At 36.8% G+C, this 20,574-nt stretch overlaps 1 protein-coding gene across 1 annotated transcript; it reads left to right on the top strand.

The window, feature by feature from the left end:
- The first annotated feature begins 6,260 nt into the window (after positions 1-6,260).
- LOC110464756 (neurotrypsin-like) lies at positions 6,261-9,559 on the top strand. Its single transcript, XM_021520124.1, has 4 exons — positions 6,261-6,331; positions 7,784-7,931; positions 9,013-9,116; positions 9,525-9,559. The coding sequence occupies exons 1-4, from the start codon at positions 6,262-6,264 to the stop codon at positions 9,557-9,559; spliced, it is 357 nt and encodes a 118-aa protein (XP_021375799.1). The 5' UTR covers position 6,261.
- The last annotated feature ends 11,015 nt before the right edge of the window (positions 9,560-20,574 follow it).

The following is a 20,574-nucleotide window of genomic DNA, read 5'->3' as shown; positions in this document are numbered from 1 at the left end:
TTTTGTATAGATACCGATATAAATTCAGCGCTGTGTTACATCAGCATGAAGAGATTAATGTTCTGGTATTACACAAGTTTAACATCCTATCTCCGTACACGCTGAATCTATTATGACGTGCCTGTTGATATCTGGTTGCTTTATACACACACACAGAGTATACGTACTTATGTTTATATGAACAATGGTTTCCGTTTTTCATTTTACAGATATAATGAAATTGCAAACGGGTTTTCCTAGAATATGTACTGGAAGCGGATGTGGACAAGGGGCCATGCTTATGTTGTTGTATTTTGTATTGGCTAGTAGTGTAGACCAACACTCCCTATACTAGTATGTATAGTACCTAGTTACAAAGCACATCTATAATATAAGTTAATGTACCGTATTCTCGTATCTTCTGACCTCTACCCTGTATCCCCTACCTTCTACTGTCTAACCATATCGTTTCCCTGTTGTCTTAGGAAAAAGTTGTAGATCATCTCCAAAGCGGTTGCTGACGTGTGACGATACAAATATGATTTCTCAATCCGCTTCCTGAGGGGAAAACAGTATAGCGTCATCGTTCTGATTCAAAGGACAGTACGCAATTACCTTTGCACATTAGGTATAAGATCACGGGGGCCATATATTGATCAACGTGTCGTTCGAATATAATTGCTGAAATGACCGCACATTTTGGAACGTTTTTGTAAGAGGTTTCCCCAGATTCGTTATAATGCCAAAAGCTCAAAAGTGAACAGATGGCAGTGTAAAGACGTATTGTTTAAAAGTTAATGGTACAGTTTTGAGTTGCCGTCAAACCGTATCCATCATCATATTTCAAGATCATATTTCCTTTCCTATGTCACTGATACTGTAAATATTAAAAAGAATATATTGTGTAGCTTATTAGCGCATATTATAAATGGGAATGTCCCCAGGTTGAAGTGAGTTTGATGATTAATTAATTAACACACATTAATTAATATATATAATACTCTTCTCATGTTTTCACATATGGGACTGATATAATGTTTTCCTGTCAGGTGCGACCCAATTGGTAAAAAGTGGAAAAATAAATAAATATTTTAAGCTTTCGCTTACATGCGGAGGTCATTAATTGAAATGCCCCAGATTAGATTGAGTTTGAAAAATAAGATACTAACATACAATGATTAATGGATTTAATACACTTTTTGTTATCGTTTGTAAGGGGTAAAGTCGTCTACCCAAACTAATTTCATTTATGCGAAACTCCGATGTACGCTGGTTTGGTTTAATTTTCTTTAACGTCCTATTATTAGCTTAGGTCATTTAAGGACGTACCTCCATGTGTGATCTGTAAGTGTGCATGTGGTATGTGTGCTGGAGACAGGATTTGTTGGTGTAATTGGCTCCTTGTGACAGCGCGGATCTGATGCCGACTGTATAGTGCTATCCCACTGAAATATTATGCCGAAAGCAACCAGTACAGCAATTCTGCGGGTCACATTATACTGACAACGGGTGAACCAGTATATTGCCATTACCCGAAATGCTGAACGTTTAGCAGGGAATAAGTACCATTTAAAGGACTTTGGTATGTCCCGGCCTGGAGACAAAACCCATTGCCTTCCCACCTGGGCAAAGGCTCAACATTAAAGCCAAACGTGAGGTATTGCCAAGCAAAACACTAGGAAAAACGTAGTTAGAAAAAGAGTATACAAGATATACAAAAATAACAAATATTGGTTAAACATTGTTCCAGCCAGAAAAGTGTACATGTTAAGTCTATCAATAGTGAGCTGAACTCACTAGCGGAGACTTCACGTATGATGGATTGGGCTAAGTGAACTAAAACTGATTATGTACTCATGGTTTTGGTTGTGTATGGCTTGAACAGGGAGTTGGTGACATTTTTTATTGTTTCAAACAAGAGTTGGAGACATTTTTATACAAGATTGGCAAAGTTAACTTGTCAAATCGTCCAGAGCCAGATGTTATGTACTATTTTCACACGAATTCGGTAAAAAGAATTATCTTGATTTGGTTGATATAAAAAAGTTTCAAACATGTTTAACTTGTATATCTTCACATAGATTAGATATGGAAGCGGGAAGATGGCATAAACCTAATTCCATGCCACCAGATTTGCGGTTCTGTATCATATGTGCTCAAGTTGAGGATGAATACCATTGCATTATGGGATGCCCATTATACTCTGAAATTATGTCAACAAATCAATACAGGAGATACTTTATCTGACCAAATATGGACTAATTAATAGAATTTATTTCATCGAAGAACAAAACTATACTTCAGAATTTATCAAGGTATATTTGTAAAGCAAAAGAAAATACAAATAATAATAGTAATAATATTTTATTAAAATAACATTAAAATATGGCAGTGTATCCTTCGCTCATAATAATGTAACACTTCTTTAAATGCTGTTGTTATCCTGTGAAATAGATATAATTACAGATTATTTTTACAATGTACAGATTGAATTAACGCTTCCTGTTGTAAACTTGTCAGAATTCGCTTTTTACCGCAAACAGGTTGTAAATATTGTGGATGTATGTATCACAAAGGCAATGATGTCTATTGCAAGAAATAAAGATATATATAGATCTTTTTGGGTTGTTTTAACATAGTGACACGCTACAAAGCCTCCTCTTTGATTGATTGTCTCTGCTGTCTTTAACGGTACACTCTTGACTAATTAACGAATATTGGTTTTATGAAGTGAAAATCGTTTCTTTTGTTGTTTCGTCAAAGGCAAGTTACTTTGTAAGATGTTTTAAACACACTCACAAATACAATGAATTAAACATTTATCGGCCTTTGCGGTGTACAATGTTTTGAACACACTCACAAATACATTAAATTAAATCTTTCCCGGCCTTGATGATTATGTGATTATTATTCGACATGCCCTTAAGGATTGACCTTCATTTTGACGGCGTATACGGTAGTATAAACGCAGTTGGCAACGAACATATTCTATGGTGCGCGTTAGCGCTCCAATAAGAATATGTTCGTAAGTATAAATCCGCCGAGCCTTTTTTCACTGCGTATATGCCTATTTATACGCAGTCAGCGTTTACTTAGCTGAAGAAGGGAGACATGTACATATAATGTTGTTTACACACCCATAGGTGCAATAGATTAAACCTTTCTCTGTCTTTGCGATGATTATTCTACTCGGACACTGTTTACGTTGACACACTATACTGCAGGTCTTTACAGTGGTTTTCAAGAAATGACGACATTTTACAATTGATAGCTCAGAAGCGTACCTGCCCCCGGAGAGAAACGTCTGCTTTTTGAAGCATCTCTAGGGTTCTTTCATCATAACGATGTAATGGGCATGTTTCTGTTTTTGAACGATATACATTACGCTGATATTTTTGTGATGACTTTTCTGTGTAAATAACGACGTTACTGTTGTGTTTACATTTGTCATTAAATTGTCTATGATGATCAAGTGTTATAGAGAAGTGTCCAAACGATCTGAAGTAGGTAAACCTTCGAGAAAAACGACACTTTCTACGAACGCATAAAGAATCTGATATTCTCCGTAACACCACACGATATGATCGGGTACTGGAGGCATCATTTCCTGGATGTTTTCTTAGAATTTTTTAACGAACAGTCTTTTAACTCCCTGTAAGGCCTGCACTCATGCATGTAAAATGACCTTCGGCATGGTACTTCCGTGAGATTGAACTATAAAGTAGGCATCAGATCTGCGCTATTACAAGGAGGCAAATACACCAACATACTCTGTCTCCGGCACACATATCCTGTATGTATGAATAAGTGTAAGATCATGAATGTGTGAGTAAGTGTAAGATCCTTTATGTATGTGTAAATATAAGATTCTGTATGTATGTGTAAATATAAGATCATGTATGTATGAATTCATGTAAGATCTTGTATGTATTAATTAGTGTAAGATCCTTTATGTATGAATTTATGTAAGATCTTGTATGTGTGAGTTAATATAAGATCCTGTATGTGTGAGTAAGTGTAAGATCCTGTATGTGTGAGTTAGTGTAAGATCCTGTATGTGTCAGTTAGTGTAAGATCCTGTATGTGTCAGTTAGTGTAAGATCCTGTTTGCATGAATTATTACAACACACTCTGTCTCCGGCACACATATCCTGTATGTATGAATAAGTGTAAGATCCTGAATGTGTGAGTAAGTGTAAGATCCTTTATGTTTGTGTTAATATAAGATCCTGTATGTACGAAATAGTGTAAAATCTTGTTTGTATTTGTTAATGTAAGATTATGTATGTATGAATAAGTGTAAGATCCTGAATGTGTGAGTAAGTGTAAGATCCTTTATGTTTGTGTTAATATAAGATCCTGTATGTATGAAATAGTGTAAAATCTTGTTTGTATTTGTTAATGTAAGATTATGTATGTATGAATTAGTGTAATATCCTGTAAATATTAATTAGTTTAAGATCCTTTATGTATGAACTTATGTAAGATCGTGTATGTATGAGTTAATGAAATATCCGGTATGTCTGAATTAATGTAAGATCATGTTTGTATGAATTAGTGTAAGATCATGTATGTATTAGTTAATGTAAGATTATGTATGTATGAATAAGTGTAAGATCCTGAATGTGTGAGTTAGTGTAAGATCCTTTATGTATGTGTTAATATAAGATCTTGTATGTATGAATTAGTGTAAGGTCTTGTATGTATCAGTTAATGTATGATCCTGTATGAATGAATTAATGTAAAATCCTGTATTTATGAGTTCATTTAAGATCCGGTATGTGCATGCATGAGTTAATGTAAGATCCTATATGTATGCATGTGTCATTGAAGTTAGCATATGTGTCTCATGAAGTTAGTGTGAGTCATGGAAACGCATACACAACAGACATGGAGGCACGTCTTGAAAGGAGATAAGCTGTTATTGGGACTAAAATAAAGTAAAACCAGACCAATGGAACAGAGCATTGATTGAAGCTCCTCTGGCGATTTGACAATCTATTATACGGGGACTGACCCCAGGAACCACAACCTGGCAGTTATCTATATGTGAGCAATTTAATTTCATCAAATTTTATTGACAATACTGTATAGTCAAATGGATAGAATAACAGGCAAAGACTATATAAAGTACATAAACTGAGTGGAATAAACAACGGGATATAACATTTCAGACAAGATAGAAATGGAAAATTGAACACAAAAAAAATCATAATAACAAAAGGCTAAGGGGAAGTAACTCATGAAGGAAACATCTCACACAACTCATACACACTTACACACACATTAAAGTACAGGTACAAATGCATTATTTTCAGCATATACATACACTTTCATAGACAGATATTAGCAGATTAATACCAAACGTTCATGTGCATATATCGCATATATTAGGTATGTGGGAAATGTTCTGGAAAATTAAAAAAAAACGTGTAAAAAACCCATCAAAACCTAAACCTAGAGAAAATGAAGATTGAATGACAAGGCTTCAAATGAATACTGCAGGGACCCCTTTATATAGGAAACTGAGTACCAACACCGCTTTGTAAGAAACTGTCAACATTACACAAATATGTGATGCTTGGTCCAGGTATTGGTACTTAAATGTTTGGACCTGCAATATATCCTTTGAACAATATGGCTATAAATATCGCAGGCCAGGTAGACTTAGGCAGACAAAGTGCATGAAAGTCAAATGATGTTCGAAAAATTTTGATGATTAGGTCAATGCATATAAATACAACGTAAACCAGGAGGTTTGATGTATGTACAATACAGAACAAGAAATCAAACAGTATACAGTATGCATTGTTTTTCTTTAGTGAAATCACATCCACAAACACTAGCAAGTCAAACAAATAAAACTGCAGTTACGGTTATAATACCGGTTGAAATTTAACACTGAGTAGTCCTACCTATTAACTATCAAAAGTATGATACAATTACTCATTGGTTAAGTGCTTACCTGGAACACTTTACACAGTAAAATACAAATTGTACTTGTGCGACACCCTCCACTGTAAGGCCCATAAACAGTATAAATGTGAAGAGAATATTCACGTAAAGGCCTCGATAAATCACTTTGAAATTAGTTATGTCCACCCATAAAACACTACATGCAGGTTTGACGTCAGCGTGTTAGGTTTGATTAATAACTTGTGTTGTCGTCTATATTCCATATTTTTTTACAACTTATGAAATGTGATGTCATTCCGTTACGGACTAAAAATAGCTCGCGAGGATATAAGTGAAATCACGTAAGGAAATAATATTGTGTTCGACATGGATACCTTTCTGAGATGGTCTCACTTTGTGATGTTTCTACACTTAATTACTTGGACGACTGTGTCGGGTAAGTAAAACGACGGGAAATTTCCATTCTCTCATTGTTAAAAAAAACTGTTTGCTAAAATTTGAAAATCTGTTTTTTATAATACCTGATACTTTACATGTGTGTGTCCCCCTTCCTAAGGTCATCGGTTGGAATCTGTACAGATGCAGTATTATAATTTACAGATAAAAGTTAGGATAAGTTGTCTCTAAGCTGGTGAGAGTTTTGACAATTTCGTTTCAACTCATTAAACATTATATATCATATATATATAAAATGTCACGTGGAACTATCTCGATTTCATTAGTTCATATCATTCTGCCCATGGTCCAATGTTTTTTCATGATTGCCTTGTTTATTATGCTAATTTTACAAATTTCTTGAGGTTATATATTACAGTCAATCTTTCCATGCGCCCACCTCCATTATGAGATAAGGTCCAATGATTTATATTTCCCATTGTTATGTTTTTTTTTTAACCGAACACTGATATACAACGTTATCTTTACAGTAAATAAACAAGAAAGATGGTTAGAGTATAGGTACAGATATCAATAAGTACAATAACATATAACAATATGTAAAATATCAAATATTCATATTAACTAATGTCTTCACAGAATGCACAAGCACTGTCGTTCGTCAATGTTTTTTAAAAAACCTAATAAACATAAAATATATGCTATAAATGATCTATAGGTTTGTTTCTAAAAGAATGGAAATCTGCAAGTTTTTTTAAGTCTTCTGGAAGGCTACTACCCTCATCAGCACCAGATATTGAAAAATATGCTTGATATAAAATGATAACAAAAATTAATAAACTTTGTTATATGAGGATAACAGAATCGTTTAAGCTGAAGCTAATCTACCACAAGGTCCTCTTCTTAGTACAACATGGTAGGTGTTGAAATACATGGTTGGGTTAGGGTTAGGGTTAAGATTTATGATACATTTATCACAGATACATATTAGAATTTATCACAGATTGCAAAAAAATGCATTCATATATAGTATCATTAAAAACCATTAGTTCAATATACACACATACTAATAAAGTGTAAAAAATGACATAGGTTTACGCTAATATAATGGAGTAAAAACAATTCCAGCATTGAAAAGATGAAGCACACTCTTCTTTTCGAACATAGATTTTTTTTTCAAATTTTCATTTATTAATTCCGTTGTTGCCAAATACATAAAAAAAATAATAATAAAAAGTTGTTTTGCGTCTTGGGACTAATATCGTTTAACTGAATGAGTGACTAGGTGGAACGCTGATGAACACTAACGAAGTACAATTGTTAACACTGAGATATATGGTAACAATTTTGTCCAAGTAACAAGTGTTACATCAACACTAGCGTATTTGTACCATGCCATATATGCATTTGTAGAACGGTTTCTTGAAATTACCAATAATAGAATGTTGCACATCACATTTGACAAGCAAATCACTGTTGTTATTGTCGACAGGTCAGAAGTATTACATCAATCTGTACGGACCAAACTCGTATGAAGGAACAATAGAGTTATCGGATGGTTTGTCCTGGTTTATTTTCCACCAACGAGGATGGAACGACAATAATGCGGAAGTGACGTGTCGTATGCTGGGGTATTCTGGGTAAGTAACTTTGACTTAAGGATCTGATACTGTGTGACATTTTTTTGTGTAAGTTGTTTGTTCTCCGTTCTATTTATATCATATATAACCAGTTACCGAACGCAATGTATCCCGCGGCATGATCGTAAGAGGCGACTTATGTGGGCCCTGGTTTAAATGTTTGATTCCATTGCTTTTTGATTTTATGATGTGGGCTACCTGACCTATCAATTTTATCTCTCGTAGTGAGCACATTTTCCCGCCAAAGGACTCTAAAGAAAGAGAAAGTGTGAACATAGTCACATATACGCTTCAGGTTCGAGGCTGTGAACATAGTCACATATACGCTTCAGTTTCGAGGCTTACTCATAGTATAATAAAACAAATGCAGAAATGGGCAGACATTTTCAGAATAAGCAGAAATAAGACAAAATCATACAGTAGATAGCCAAAATTTCAAAGTGTAGTTTTATGTTAAAGTCTTACGGATTAGGCCAAAAGAGGAGGTGAGGAGTTGGCACCTCTGCATGGTATTGCCACTACACAAAAAGTTTCAAAGAAATCTTTAAAAAAATTATTAAACGCATAGCCGGACAAAGTTTTGTTATTTATATTTTCAAATGATCCGAAACGCAAAATTATTTCAGAGGAAACAACAGCATATAGACAAAACAATTCGAAGAAATTTATCAAAACAATGCGCGAATGCATGTCCGGACAGAGTTTTGTCAATATGTTTAAGTAAAGGGGCACACTCCCTTAACAAGGTCCGAAACGCAAAACTATTTCAGGGGCCACACCTACATATGGTACTGTCACTACACAAAATATTGAATATAAGAAACAAAGTCAGTTGTCGAGCATTATTTCTATGAATAACGATGATGTGATATGTCATCGTTATATCCTAGACAAAGCTTAAAATAAATTTGTCTATTTGGTATTATCCATAAATTGACCTCACCTACTAGAAAATCCCTCATCGAGACGCTTGTAGTTTGGTTTAATCTTGTTTGTTAGGGTTTAACATACTATAAAACAGATTAAACAAAGCATTGACAAATAATATCAGAATAATAAAGTTGTGCTATTTTATTTACAGAGCGAAAGCGACAGCAACTTTCGGCTCCGTGCTGCATACCCTTTCACGCCCTGTTTGGGAGTTTCAATTCCATTGTAATGGTAATGAAACATCTCTGTCAGAATGTAAGTCCACCAGGTTGCGTTCCACAACAGGCAACACTTCAGTAGGCGTCAAGTGCCCGTCACATCCCGGTACGTACTGGCCTAGTACTATATTACAAATGTGTTTGCTTACGTCTTGTGTTATATGAAAAATTCTCGACCGATTTGTGCCAACATTCAGTTTTGTGTTTATTTTTTTTTCTCCCATTTTGATAGCAGCTATACTCCTTTTCTATTGACACATCTTATCCTGAGTCGGTACTGTTACTTCACTTCCTGGCTTATATTTATTTAACTTATTTCACATTGGCATAATTCTGTGTAGCGATTGCGATTGTTTTCCTCATATTTTTTTCGGAAGCATTTAATGCTACTTTCTGATTCCCTCAGAAATGATGCGGACATTAAATATAAACATTGATGTTGCAGGGTTTTTTTCAGTGGGGAAGGTGTTACTCTACTAATTAGAAGATATTTTATGAATCAATAACTTTATGAAACAATTAAACATAAGTAATGGATATCTTACAGTGTCTTCAGCAATACCATATATGTTTCTTGTACTTTTTCCAATGATAGTTTGTAGTCAGTGTTTTATGTTGATAATGACTTATGTAGGAAATACCCAAGTGTCATCAAGAATCAGATGACTTCTGGAAAAAATGTGTTATGCTAATATACACCATGTCCAAAGACACATACAAGGTTGCTATTTTTCATCGTTGAGGTTGTGGTGTTTGTTAACAACTCAATGTCTTGATGAATAAACTGTTAAGGAACCCAGGTGATTATTCGCAGTAGTTTGCGTACTGCTGCGGGGGTTATCGCAACGGACGGTTTACCCGTTGTCAGTATAAGTGACCTGGTGGAACACTATGTCGACTGCCTTCGGCATGGTATTTTTGTTACGCAGCACTCTAATGGCGGTTTCATATTTGCAAATACATGTACATCAACATTCCCTTCATCCAGCACACATACACAAAAGCACGTATTCATTACACACATTGGGGCACGGCCTCAGCTGTAAAAGGATGATAAACAAAATCAAACCAAAACCTATCCACTGCCGAATACGTAAAACTTTATACATTTTTAACTTCCTCATACTTGGTAAGAATCCTCCTTGGTGGGAGATTGCTAAATTATTTATCTCCTGACCATATTTACAAGAATCTTATAATCTTTAATGGTCCTTGTGTATTTTATCTAAACTGTAACTTGTATTCCCTCGAAGTCATCCGTTTTCCTTTTGGAAGAGGGTGAAGTTAGCTATATTTTATACAGGGAAATAACAATGCAGGATATATTTCATGCATTTTCGGCAGAAAATAATTCCAACGTTTGTCGGATAATTATTATGATGCGATTGTAAGAAAACAATTCTATCCTGCCAAGGGGGAAATTTGGTTTAATTTTCGAAATTATCCTCTGATGTATCAGAATCGAGTATCTTCATACAGGGAAATGAGTTTCATTTAGATTGTAAATTGTAAATTCCATTATCCCCAATCATCTGTTTTCACTTAGGAAGGAGATTAAGATAACTTTAATTGTCAAAGCAAAAGGGGATAAATTGGCTAAATGAAGAAAAAAATCCCTATTTAATACCAAAACAATTGATTTGAATATTTTTGTGGCCCGACATGTAATCGATTATGTCTTTGCTTACGTGCTGATTTAAAGTTATCGTCTAAACAATGAAAACTGTATTACGACACAGGTGACCGTGAACGTCCGTGGAACGTGGACTATTCACTGCAGGTGTATTTTGTATAAAATATAAATTACTTTATTGGTTGATTTACCAAACACTCATCTTAAATACGCTATTCGCTTTGGTATTTTCTACCTCGGCAGTGACTAAACTGCACATTCGAATATTTACGATCATTTATGGCTATTTTTTTTTAATTTATTTTTTATTTGATTAATTGCTGTGTAACAAAGGGCTTTCGGTTCAAATTTTTCATGTATCATGTAAGGATACACTATTTTCGGTTATGTGTGACGTAGGTACAGGAATCTCAACAAGAGGGTAATATTTTTGAAGTCTAACACGGGGATTTTTTATTTACCCCAACTCCCAAGTTGATATCCACACTACTGGTCATGGAAATATATCGCTGGGTATCATACTAACTATGACGTCACGTCAACAATAGAAGATCACGAAATATAACTCATATTTGCAGGCAATTATGACACTTACCTTTGCATTTAATGAAATTTCCACCTGTATGTGATGTTAGAGAAAAATAGCCATCCCTTACTTTATGAGTAAGAAAGAAAATCTCAATCCTTGGGGTAAGATTCTGAAAAGTCTGGCTCCCTGGGTTGAGCTTTTTCTGTATTTACATATCCTCCTGGCGAATCGGAAGTGAAGTGTATGAGAAAATTATGATGTATAAATTACCAACTAGTTTGAAGGCTTCCTTATAAATTGGCTAAATGAAGAAAAAACATTTCCATTACAATACCAAAATAATTGATTTGAATATTTTTTGTAGCCTGACAAGTAATCGATGTTCTTTGCTTACGTGCTGATTTAAAGTTATCGTCTAAAACTGTCTTATGACACGTGTGACCTTGAGTGTCATTGGGCTCCTTGTATAATTTACAACCAGCCTAGAAAGCTTCCCATGGAACGTGGACTATTCACTGAAGGTGTATTTTGTATATTATATCAAATACACTTTATCGGCGACAAAACTGCAACTTTGAATATGCCACCAGGCAAGGTGATATATGACTAGTGACATTTTAAGTATTTGATTTGATTTATTGCTGTGATACAAAGGGTTTTCGGTTAAGATTTGGCATGTTTCATGTATTAAGGCAAGTGAGAAGACTCTTATCAGTTATGTATGATGTAGGTACAGAACGTTCAACATGAGGGTAATAGTTTTGAAGTCGAACACGAGGATTTTTTATTAACTCTTCTCCCAAGTCCATTTTCCTACCGTACACATATATTGGAATTGTAAACCAAATGCACCACGCCATCATCACGGACGAATAAGTGTGTGACAAAAATGATGACGCGATCAAGGTAACGTAACGCTGCATGACGTTTACACAGCAGCAGCACTTGTCTTTCCCTAGTAGTCTAGTCATCTAACTCCAAAAATGCCCGAACTCAAACAAATTGCAATAGAAACGGTTCATCTATTTTATATCACCAATGACTACTGAAAATCGACATCTAGAAATGAAAGGGAAATTGAAAAATTAGGGCCTCCAACTCAAGTATCTCAATAAAAACCGATGAAAACTAGTAAACATGTGTTTCACCTTCTTATGATTTATTTCACCGCAATTGGGATCATTTCAGAAACAATTCGTCAAAAAACTGTCACCAGTCATTTTCAATGAATAAAGCATATCGTTCCACGAGTATACGTGGGCGAGTTGACCAATTCAAATGAAATGCGACTTCATTTTGTTAGCATTCCAGTGGAGAATTTACGGCTTTGTCGTAATAATTTATCACTCTGGCTAATTCAATGTATAAACAGTACATCTATTCTTAACATTAGACCATTTAACTCAGAGGACTATTATTTTACATGGTACAATTTTGTGGGCGAGTTGACCAACAAGTAGCAATTTTCCTTCTGACATTTTTTCCCCTCTCTCTTTGCAAAGAAAACACAAATTTTAACAAAGGTTTTAACGATACACGTTTGATAAAGGGTCCAAAGCTATGTATCTATGCAGTGGCCATACTGGGACCCTTCTACCGTTGGTTGTAAGTCTTAAATCACGTCGTAAGTCGTAACCTTATAGTAGGGAGAGGGAATACAATTTACGATATATCAGTAAAATGTCCCCAAAGAAAACTAAACTGTGAAGATAAAGATTAATATGCGTGATTGTTCAAGAATGATAATCGTAAGGGGCATGTCTCTGCTATCACTGTTTTACTAATGATATAACATCAGCCAGCCATTCATTGATTCAATAATCTTCTATTTCCTCAGCCACTTGTTTTGATGATTTTGAACAACTGCTGGAGCACTTCAATCCATGTTTTCTACAGGTGCATCTCTTATTATCACAATTAGTTTTACACTGACATCGGATGATGCGTAGAAGACACTCAGGTGCAGCAGCTTTGTTGGTCGTGATGGGCATAAGTTTCTTTTCAGAGAGCATCCATCCCCATTCTCTTGGTTTCTATTTCTGTTATCCATGTTTGTACTTGTAAGTATGTTCTCAAACTAAGGTATGCTACGGCCGCAGAAGTTGGAGGAATGGTGTGTATCTGTAGGAATGTTTTGTTCGTCATGACCCGATTTACAAACTATCTGTATCTTAAAGCATCCCGATTTTCGTTTGGCAAAGCGTTGTACAAAGTACTGATAATACCTTCTCCAGAAGCTATGACATACTCTGAAGTAGAGCTTGAAGAGAGAAACACACTAGCTTGGGTTTTTAAGACGTCGCTTCCCACAGTTTCTTTTAGAGTTGCAGCCTTTCCCACGTCAAATAATATCGAGGTAGTATCACAACCACTTATGGCGTGTATCACGGGGAGTATCTGGCACATGCCATTGCGAAGTACACTCTGCGTTTTATCGATGTCCTATACCTTCAATTTGTCATTTTGTGAATGATTCGATTTGAAAATGAGCTGTCGTGCAGTAACGTCCGCATGGTACAACAAGAATAGCAACAAATCTGTGTCCTCGCCAAGTAGTACGGTGGGCTTTGACGTTGCAGATGAAGCCGGTGTCTGTGCAATCATGACGTCGGCATCTGTGTTCGCGTGTTTTGTCTCCATGCCTCTTTCAACTATTTTTAGCACTCAGCATATTAATGAAGTTCTGCTTATTTTCACTGTTTGCCAAGAAATCGTCTGTCTTTGACCAGAATAGAGTTTTCTCATTAACATTTACTTTGGTTCCGACGATTCCTCGATCGCGTCGAAGGTCGATTCCATCTTTAGTGTCAGGGCCAGAGCTGTAGCAATCAAAGACGACGATTGTTTCTGTGTGTATGCGCCGTATGTAGTCGATGTTTTTTCTGGAATAAATGGCCAAACGTCATATAGACTAGGAATATTGTGTTTTGAGGTCAAACAAATTGCAATAAAATAAGTTCACTGCAATGCATTTAAGTAAGGTCCCCAAAATGACATACTAAAAGTCCGAAAAAATCCGTGTAGTTGAAGAGTGTCTAATTTACATAAATACAAAATGGCCGGCAATTCTCCTGTTTTCTCCTTGATCTAGTCAAAATGTTCACCTTACATACCTTTTAGAATACTTTTAGTGTACTTTGAATACCTAAAATGTTATTTTCAAGAATGTTTTTGTTTGCGCAAGGTTTTATGTGCCTAATTGAGTGTCTTAATTTGCATAAATTCAAAATGGCTGCCAATTTAGACATTTTTTGTGTGCAGAGAATTGATTATAATCATAATTCTTGTCCTATATAATATCAAAATAATTGCGACAACACTTATTCATGTTGTGAAATATTTTTAAATTTTCAAATATATCATAATTAGGTTCCAGAGCAACTAATATATAAAATCTCAGTTCAGTATTACAGTTGGTAGTCGCCAACAAACATACATTTATGTGGCACGCTGGTCAGTAGTAGCATCAAGTTCTGGGTCTGGTGGTGGTGAGTTGGTGAAACTAGTGCCACGGCAATCAGTGCAGGCTGTTGAACGATGGAGGTAATACTTTCGGCACGTGCATTTATTGGTTGCATCCACATCTAATGACTTTAAGGAGTGATGTTGGTGCTGGTGGTTTATCAGTTTGTATTGGAAGATACTTCCTATCCGTGACATACCAACCCCAGTCTCCCGGTGTCAGGTCGTCAGCCATTCCTTTCCATTCTAATATCTGATAGTACACACGCAGACTGTGAAAATTTGCTGCTGCTGAAGTTGGTGGCAAAGTCTTTGCCTTTCAGGCAGACGAGATTGATGATACCGTTACGCAATATCTTCTGTACCTCAAAGAATCTAGATCTTCTGTTCAGTTACCACCATACACGTGCCTTCTCTCCAGCTGTAATAATGTTCTCCTCCAGGTCTGATGCTGGCTGACTAAACACATTGGCAAGCTCACATAAGTCGTCAATCTTCATGGTTTTTTTCAGTGCTACGCCTTGCCCTAGTCCAAATATGCGAGACGTTGTGTCGCAGCCCAAAAGCGCATGGATAAAGAGAATGTCGCCACACACACTACTTCCTAGAGTTTCCTTCAACTGTTTGCTTTTCCATGTTCGATCCCTTTCGGAGTTTTCCTTGGGCTCAGGTGCAAAAAAGACGTCCTTTGCATTCAGATCAGCGTAGAAGATCAGCAAGATGAGAAAGTCTGTGTCATCCCCGACAAGAACTATGTCTTTAAACTTAACTGCTTCTACTGCTGTTGTTACAATTAAAAGATCTCGATATCCTCTTGCATGAGATACAGTGCAACCATGCATTTCGAGCTTGGAACTAAGTAGGTTTATAAAGCGTTGCTGGTTAACTTAATTTGCAAGAAATTCGTCTTTCTTGGATTTGATTACCATGTCCTCTGCAGAGTTGACAGTCAGGCCTTGACAACCTTCTGATCGTCTAAGATATGTTGCGTTCTTGATTGAGGGACCGCCTTGATAGCCACCTAAAACAACTGTTGACCTTCCATATTTGCTGCATACATAATTGACATATAGCTGGCATATGTTGTTGAAAGTGCTCCCACGTGGCCGGCGAAGTAGAGCACCACCATCCAAAACATAATGAACATTACCACTGGGTAGTGTCTGCTCTCGTGTCAGCCCATGTTCAAACACCTTCCAAAGTGCATCTGCTAGGACTGGTTTGTCGGCCTCTAGGGGGGACATGAGGATTCAAACAGGGCAGGGGTGACTACATAACCCGTAGCTGAAAACTGATGCTAAAGTATCTTCACGATATCTACTGACAATGACTAGTCTCTGGAAACGGAGATGTGGGTCCACATGAACAGATTAATCGCCGATCTTTACATCGTTGCACCTAATGGCACTGTTTGATAACTTCTTCTGAATGAATATTTATCCGCTTTCTTTCCAGTCATGGAGCTCGGTGTCTTGTAACTGACGTCTTTGGATTGGTCTACATTTACAGTTTTATCTGCAGCCTAGTCAAGACCTAACATCAACCGTAGGATTTTTCATACTTTTCTGTCAAACGGCTTCGAAGAGCCCAACCGGGCTATCCAATGCCACGGCTAAGGTCCATGAAGCATTGGAGCTACCCTTCGTCCTTACATCGTCTACTGCTATACATGTAGCTAGCCTGAAATTAATCAAATAGCTTAACTTACCTTTTATCAGATTCATGATGTTTTTCTTCGAACTGGTTTATGTCCATGTCAATCCCTACTACAACTCCAGTACAACCAGTATCACATCAACAACTACAGGCCCCGTCCTATTGATGTAGGCTCGTGTGTAGCTAGGCTTGCCTTGCGTAGATCGGCTATCAAGAAAGTTTCTCGCCTCTCTAAAGTAAACTGTTGCACTGAGAACAAATTCTAACCAATCTAACGACCATGAGGATAATTCAAGGTACAGCCTATACCCCTATACATAGCCCTCCCAATAGCTCTTGTGTTTGTACGGATACTCAAAAGGGCTAGTTTTCTGTTTTGTTTGTTTGTTTGTTTGGTGTTTTTTTTTGGTTTTTTTTTATATAAAATGACAAGATAATTGTTGCGTAATAAAATATATTAGTCCAGTGCATGCATAATTAATTAAGGTGATTAATAGAACAAGCATTACATGTGTGCGGAGGGGTTTGTTTTAGGTGTGTGATTTACATGAAGTATATGGGTATTTTAGTTGATAGGAAATGTACAGCAGATCACTTTTCAAACTCTATTAGCGCCACAACAGCTCTACAAGTTGAAAAATATGACATAACCTATGTGTAAATCTTAATATATCGGGGGCCATTTTGGATTTATGAATACTGCTATGCACAATTAAACAAGATATGCCTCTGTATATAATATCTAAAACATATTACATTCATATACATGTGAAATGTGTGCTTTTTAGTGCCACAACATCTACCTATGATAAGAAATGCAACTCGATCTCGGTGAAAATCCTCGAAATAGCGGCCATATTGGATTTATGCAATTAATGCACACTTCCACTACTTGTATTTTTTCGGACTGAAATGCATTGTAGTGATTTTTATCTTTCCTAGCCTAATATTAGTTTGCCAATACACTCGATATAGAAGGGAGCCTCCGTCATTGACATAACGAAATCCATCTGTAACTAAATCCTGTGCTTTACAATCACCTAGATTCCATATAGAACCAAGGAGTGTTGATTTCTGTGGTAATCTCATAAAGCCAGAGGGTTCCAACATTGAACTTTGATGGCCGCATAGCTCGTATGAGAAAATCCCAGCTTCGTCTTCGTAAAAGTTGTTTGCAGCAGCAATGAAGCGTTGGAATAGCAGCTGGTGGTCAACTGATATGATTTCATCATTCGCTGATTTCGTTTAAACGAATTATCTTGGACACTTTTGCCGTCCATTGATTTCAGAATAGCCGAGCCTACTTGTTTGGCTGTGTCAGCATTGACCTTGTTGTCTGCTGTTACGTCTGTTTACATATTCTTGAGAGCCGTTTCCTCAAAGAAAGGTTTTCTGGTAGCGATATACAACGCTAATGTCTGAGTGACTGCTGCTTCGTTGTGTTGGTTACTTGTGCTGTACTTTACGTTCGTGAAATCTTGCATGTCATTGTTAATGTCAGAACAGTCTGGCATAGACAGAACCCATCGTGCTCTCTGACTTTCAGTCATTCCCCTTCCTCGTGTCATTTCACCAGTTGCCTCGATGCTTCTCATAAGCACTTGTTCTATTGCTAAGTCTGAAAAAATCCCTAACCAATAAGCATCACATCATCTGATAACGTTGTATTATCTGTTTCGATACTCTTCATTTGTAAATCCGTAGTGAATTTACATACAAATTGTGCCCGGCTGCTGCAAGGTATGGCAGCATTTCTGGAAAAGCTTGTAAGTGTAAATGCCAGTTACCAGTCCTCTCGGCCTTGACAAACCTACGGAGTATATCTACCATATCCATGTACTTGAACCATAAGCGAGATGTTCTGTAATCTGAGTGCGAAAAGATTTTGTGCAAGACTAAACTTTCGCACACCATCTCAATTGATGCAATGCCTTCCACCAGAGGATCTAACAGCCTTGCTGTCTCGCACAAATCAGCTTGGATAGAATCAAAGTAGTCAGGATCATTTGATTGTCTTCGCTCGGTTTCCTGATTATCTGTTGATCCCGCTATCGGTATGTCATAGAGCTTATTCATGATAACGGTTGTCAGTGCTGTATCTACAAGGAAATGTCCGCACACAGCTCCTGCAATGGCCTTTTCGGTTAACTCCCGAAACAGCTGTAGGGCCATAAACAGTTTCCAATCAGCTCCTTTAGTCCTAAACCTGCTATTACCTGCCATTACCTGCGCAAGCAACGCAACTGCCAAGATGACCTCGACAACAAATCCAGTTTCCAGGTAGGTCTCGTCGTTGTCTGCAATTTCTTGAAGAGGTTCAAAGTTTTGCTCCGACAGACTGCTACTCTGGCCTCTGTAGAACTCGATGTATATGTTTGACAAGTCAGCTACTTCTTGTATAGTTGGACTTCCGCGCGGAACAGGATTTCGCCTTAGCATTACAGGAGTAACTGCACCGATGATTCTCATTCCGTGGAACGTTCCATGACCACCCAGAGTTCTTAAGTTATGATCTAAGTTGTCGGCTGCATATTGGATGAAAGACCCCGCATCAATTGTCGTGTCCTTTCTACCCTATGCTGCTGCAGCATTCAGTTTATACTTATGGACCTCTTATAAGGACAAAGAAAAACCAAGAGTCTTCAGCGTTTCAATAAGTAACTTCGATCCATACTGACTGAAAACTCCTCTCAAAAATAACCGTTGGATATCAGGTAAATAATCGCAATTTTGCAGAGAAGAGATGTATTCGGAAGATGGATAATAAGCTTTGAAGCAAGAATCCAGTGACTTGATGTTTTCTTTTAAAAGTTTTGCTGCGGTGATAATAACGTGTTTTGTTTTCTTCTTCGGGATTTTCAATCTTGGGTCGTTCATAGAATTCTTGGAAAATCGTTGAAACATATTGCGTCAAGGTAAAAACATTTGTTTTTCCATCCATTATTACAACCAATTTTCCGAAATGATCGATGATCCTCTTTTTCATGTGTACAGAGCTATATGCCTCGTTGCCGCAAGTCCTTTCCATTTCTGCCACTAAGTCGCTTATAGTAATATGATTCCCCTCTCCCGCCTCTATCAGTTTAACAACTTTAAGAAAAGCATCCTTAGGGGTACTCTTTTTATGTTCGTCATTGTATGAGCTTTTAGACAATGGCATCATCTTCTCCGTTCTGAAATTGACACTGCAAGGCTGAAAGTACACAGCAGCAGCTGCATAAAAGTCTGCAGGGGCTATTTTGAGTCTACCAAGAACCTTTTCCGCCCATTCATCATTTCTTGTCATACATTAAGCTTCCAAATTGTTCTTGATATCCGTTGTTCTTACTGGAAATACATCGTGACATCTTTTCCTCTCGTTTACCTTTGCAGGTTTCCCGCAAAAAAAGGCAAAGTCGAAATCGGGTGTTGTTTCGGAGTAATGCTCACATTTCCCGTTGTTGGCTTCAAACTCCTCAGATTTATATAATCTCTCTGCCGACTCACTAGGTTGATACTTTCACTTCCTTTTTCTCGAAGTTGTGATGTTGGCTCATCATCATCAAATGATTTTAGGCAAAGCACAAAGGTTTCCATCACAGCCTATAATAGAAAGAACAATAAGAACTAAAAAGAACAGCGTGAATTCCACAATGGTATTAGGCTTAAAACTTGTATAATTAATTAAACGAGTAAATTTGCTTAAATATCTAAATGAAACACATTAAAATAAATGTACTTACCGTGGTCAAAATGACAAATCAATGGAGCGTCGTCTGCATTTGTCCATTTGGAGGTATCGCCCTTTCAGAGCTATTTTCATGTCTACGGCCGCCCATACCTGTCAGCTAGACTCCGTCGTAATGCTACACATTTGCAACTAGAATTAAAGCATTTTCCCCTTTGTCGATTTTTGATATGCTTTTTAAGATATGATAAACTTAATTATAACAGTAGAATTTTTTCTATTACAATTAGTTTGGGGTTTATCATAAGGTGACTAGACTATAAGTAGGCTCTCTCCTGCAGGTCGGAGATCGAAAAAACATACTGTAACCACTACATATCGTAGGAGGCGACTAATGAGTTAACTGCAGAATAGGGAATATGCTTTGATGTCTTCTATTTGGCGGCACAAAAGTGACCAAAAAATTCTGCTGCACCCATTGCAACATTTAGGATCGTTATTTTTAATTCTACCTCTATCTACATTTTATTGCTTGGTAATGCCTCATT

Source organism: Mizuhopecten yessoensis, unplaced genomic scaffold (assembly GCF_002113885.1).
Source record: "Mizuhopecten yessoensis strain PY_sf001 unplaced genomic scaffold, ASM211388v2 scaffold11031, whole genome shotgun sequence".
In the NCBI taxonomy this organism is placed as follows: Eukaryota; Metazoa; Mollusca; class Bivalvia; order Pectinida; family Pectinidae; genus Mizuhopecten; species Mizuhopecten yessoensis.
Note: the sequence above shows the minus strand (reverse complement) of the source record. Positions and strands in the feature narration are given on the sequence as shown.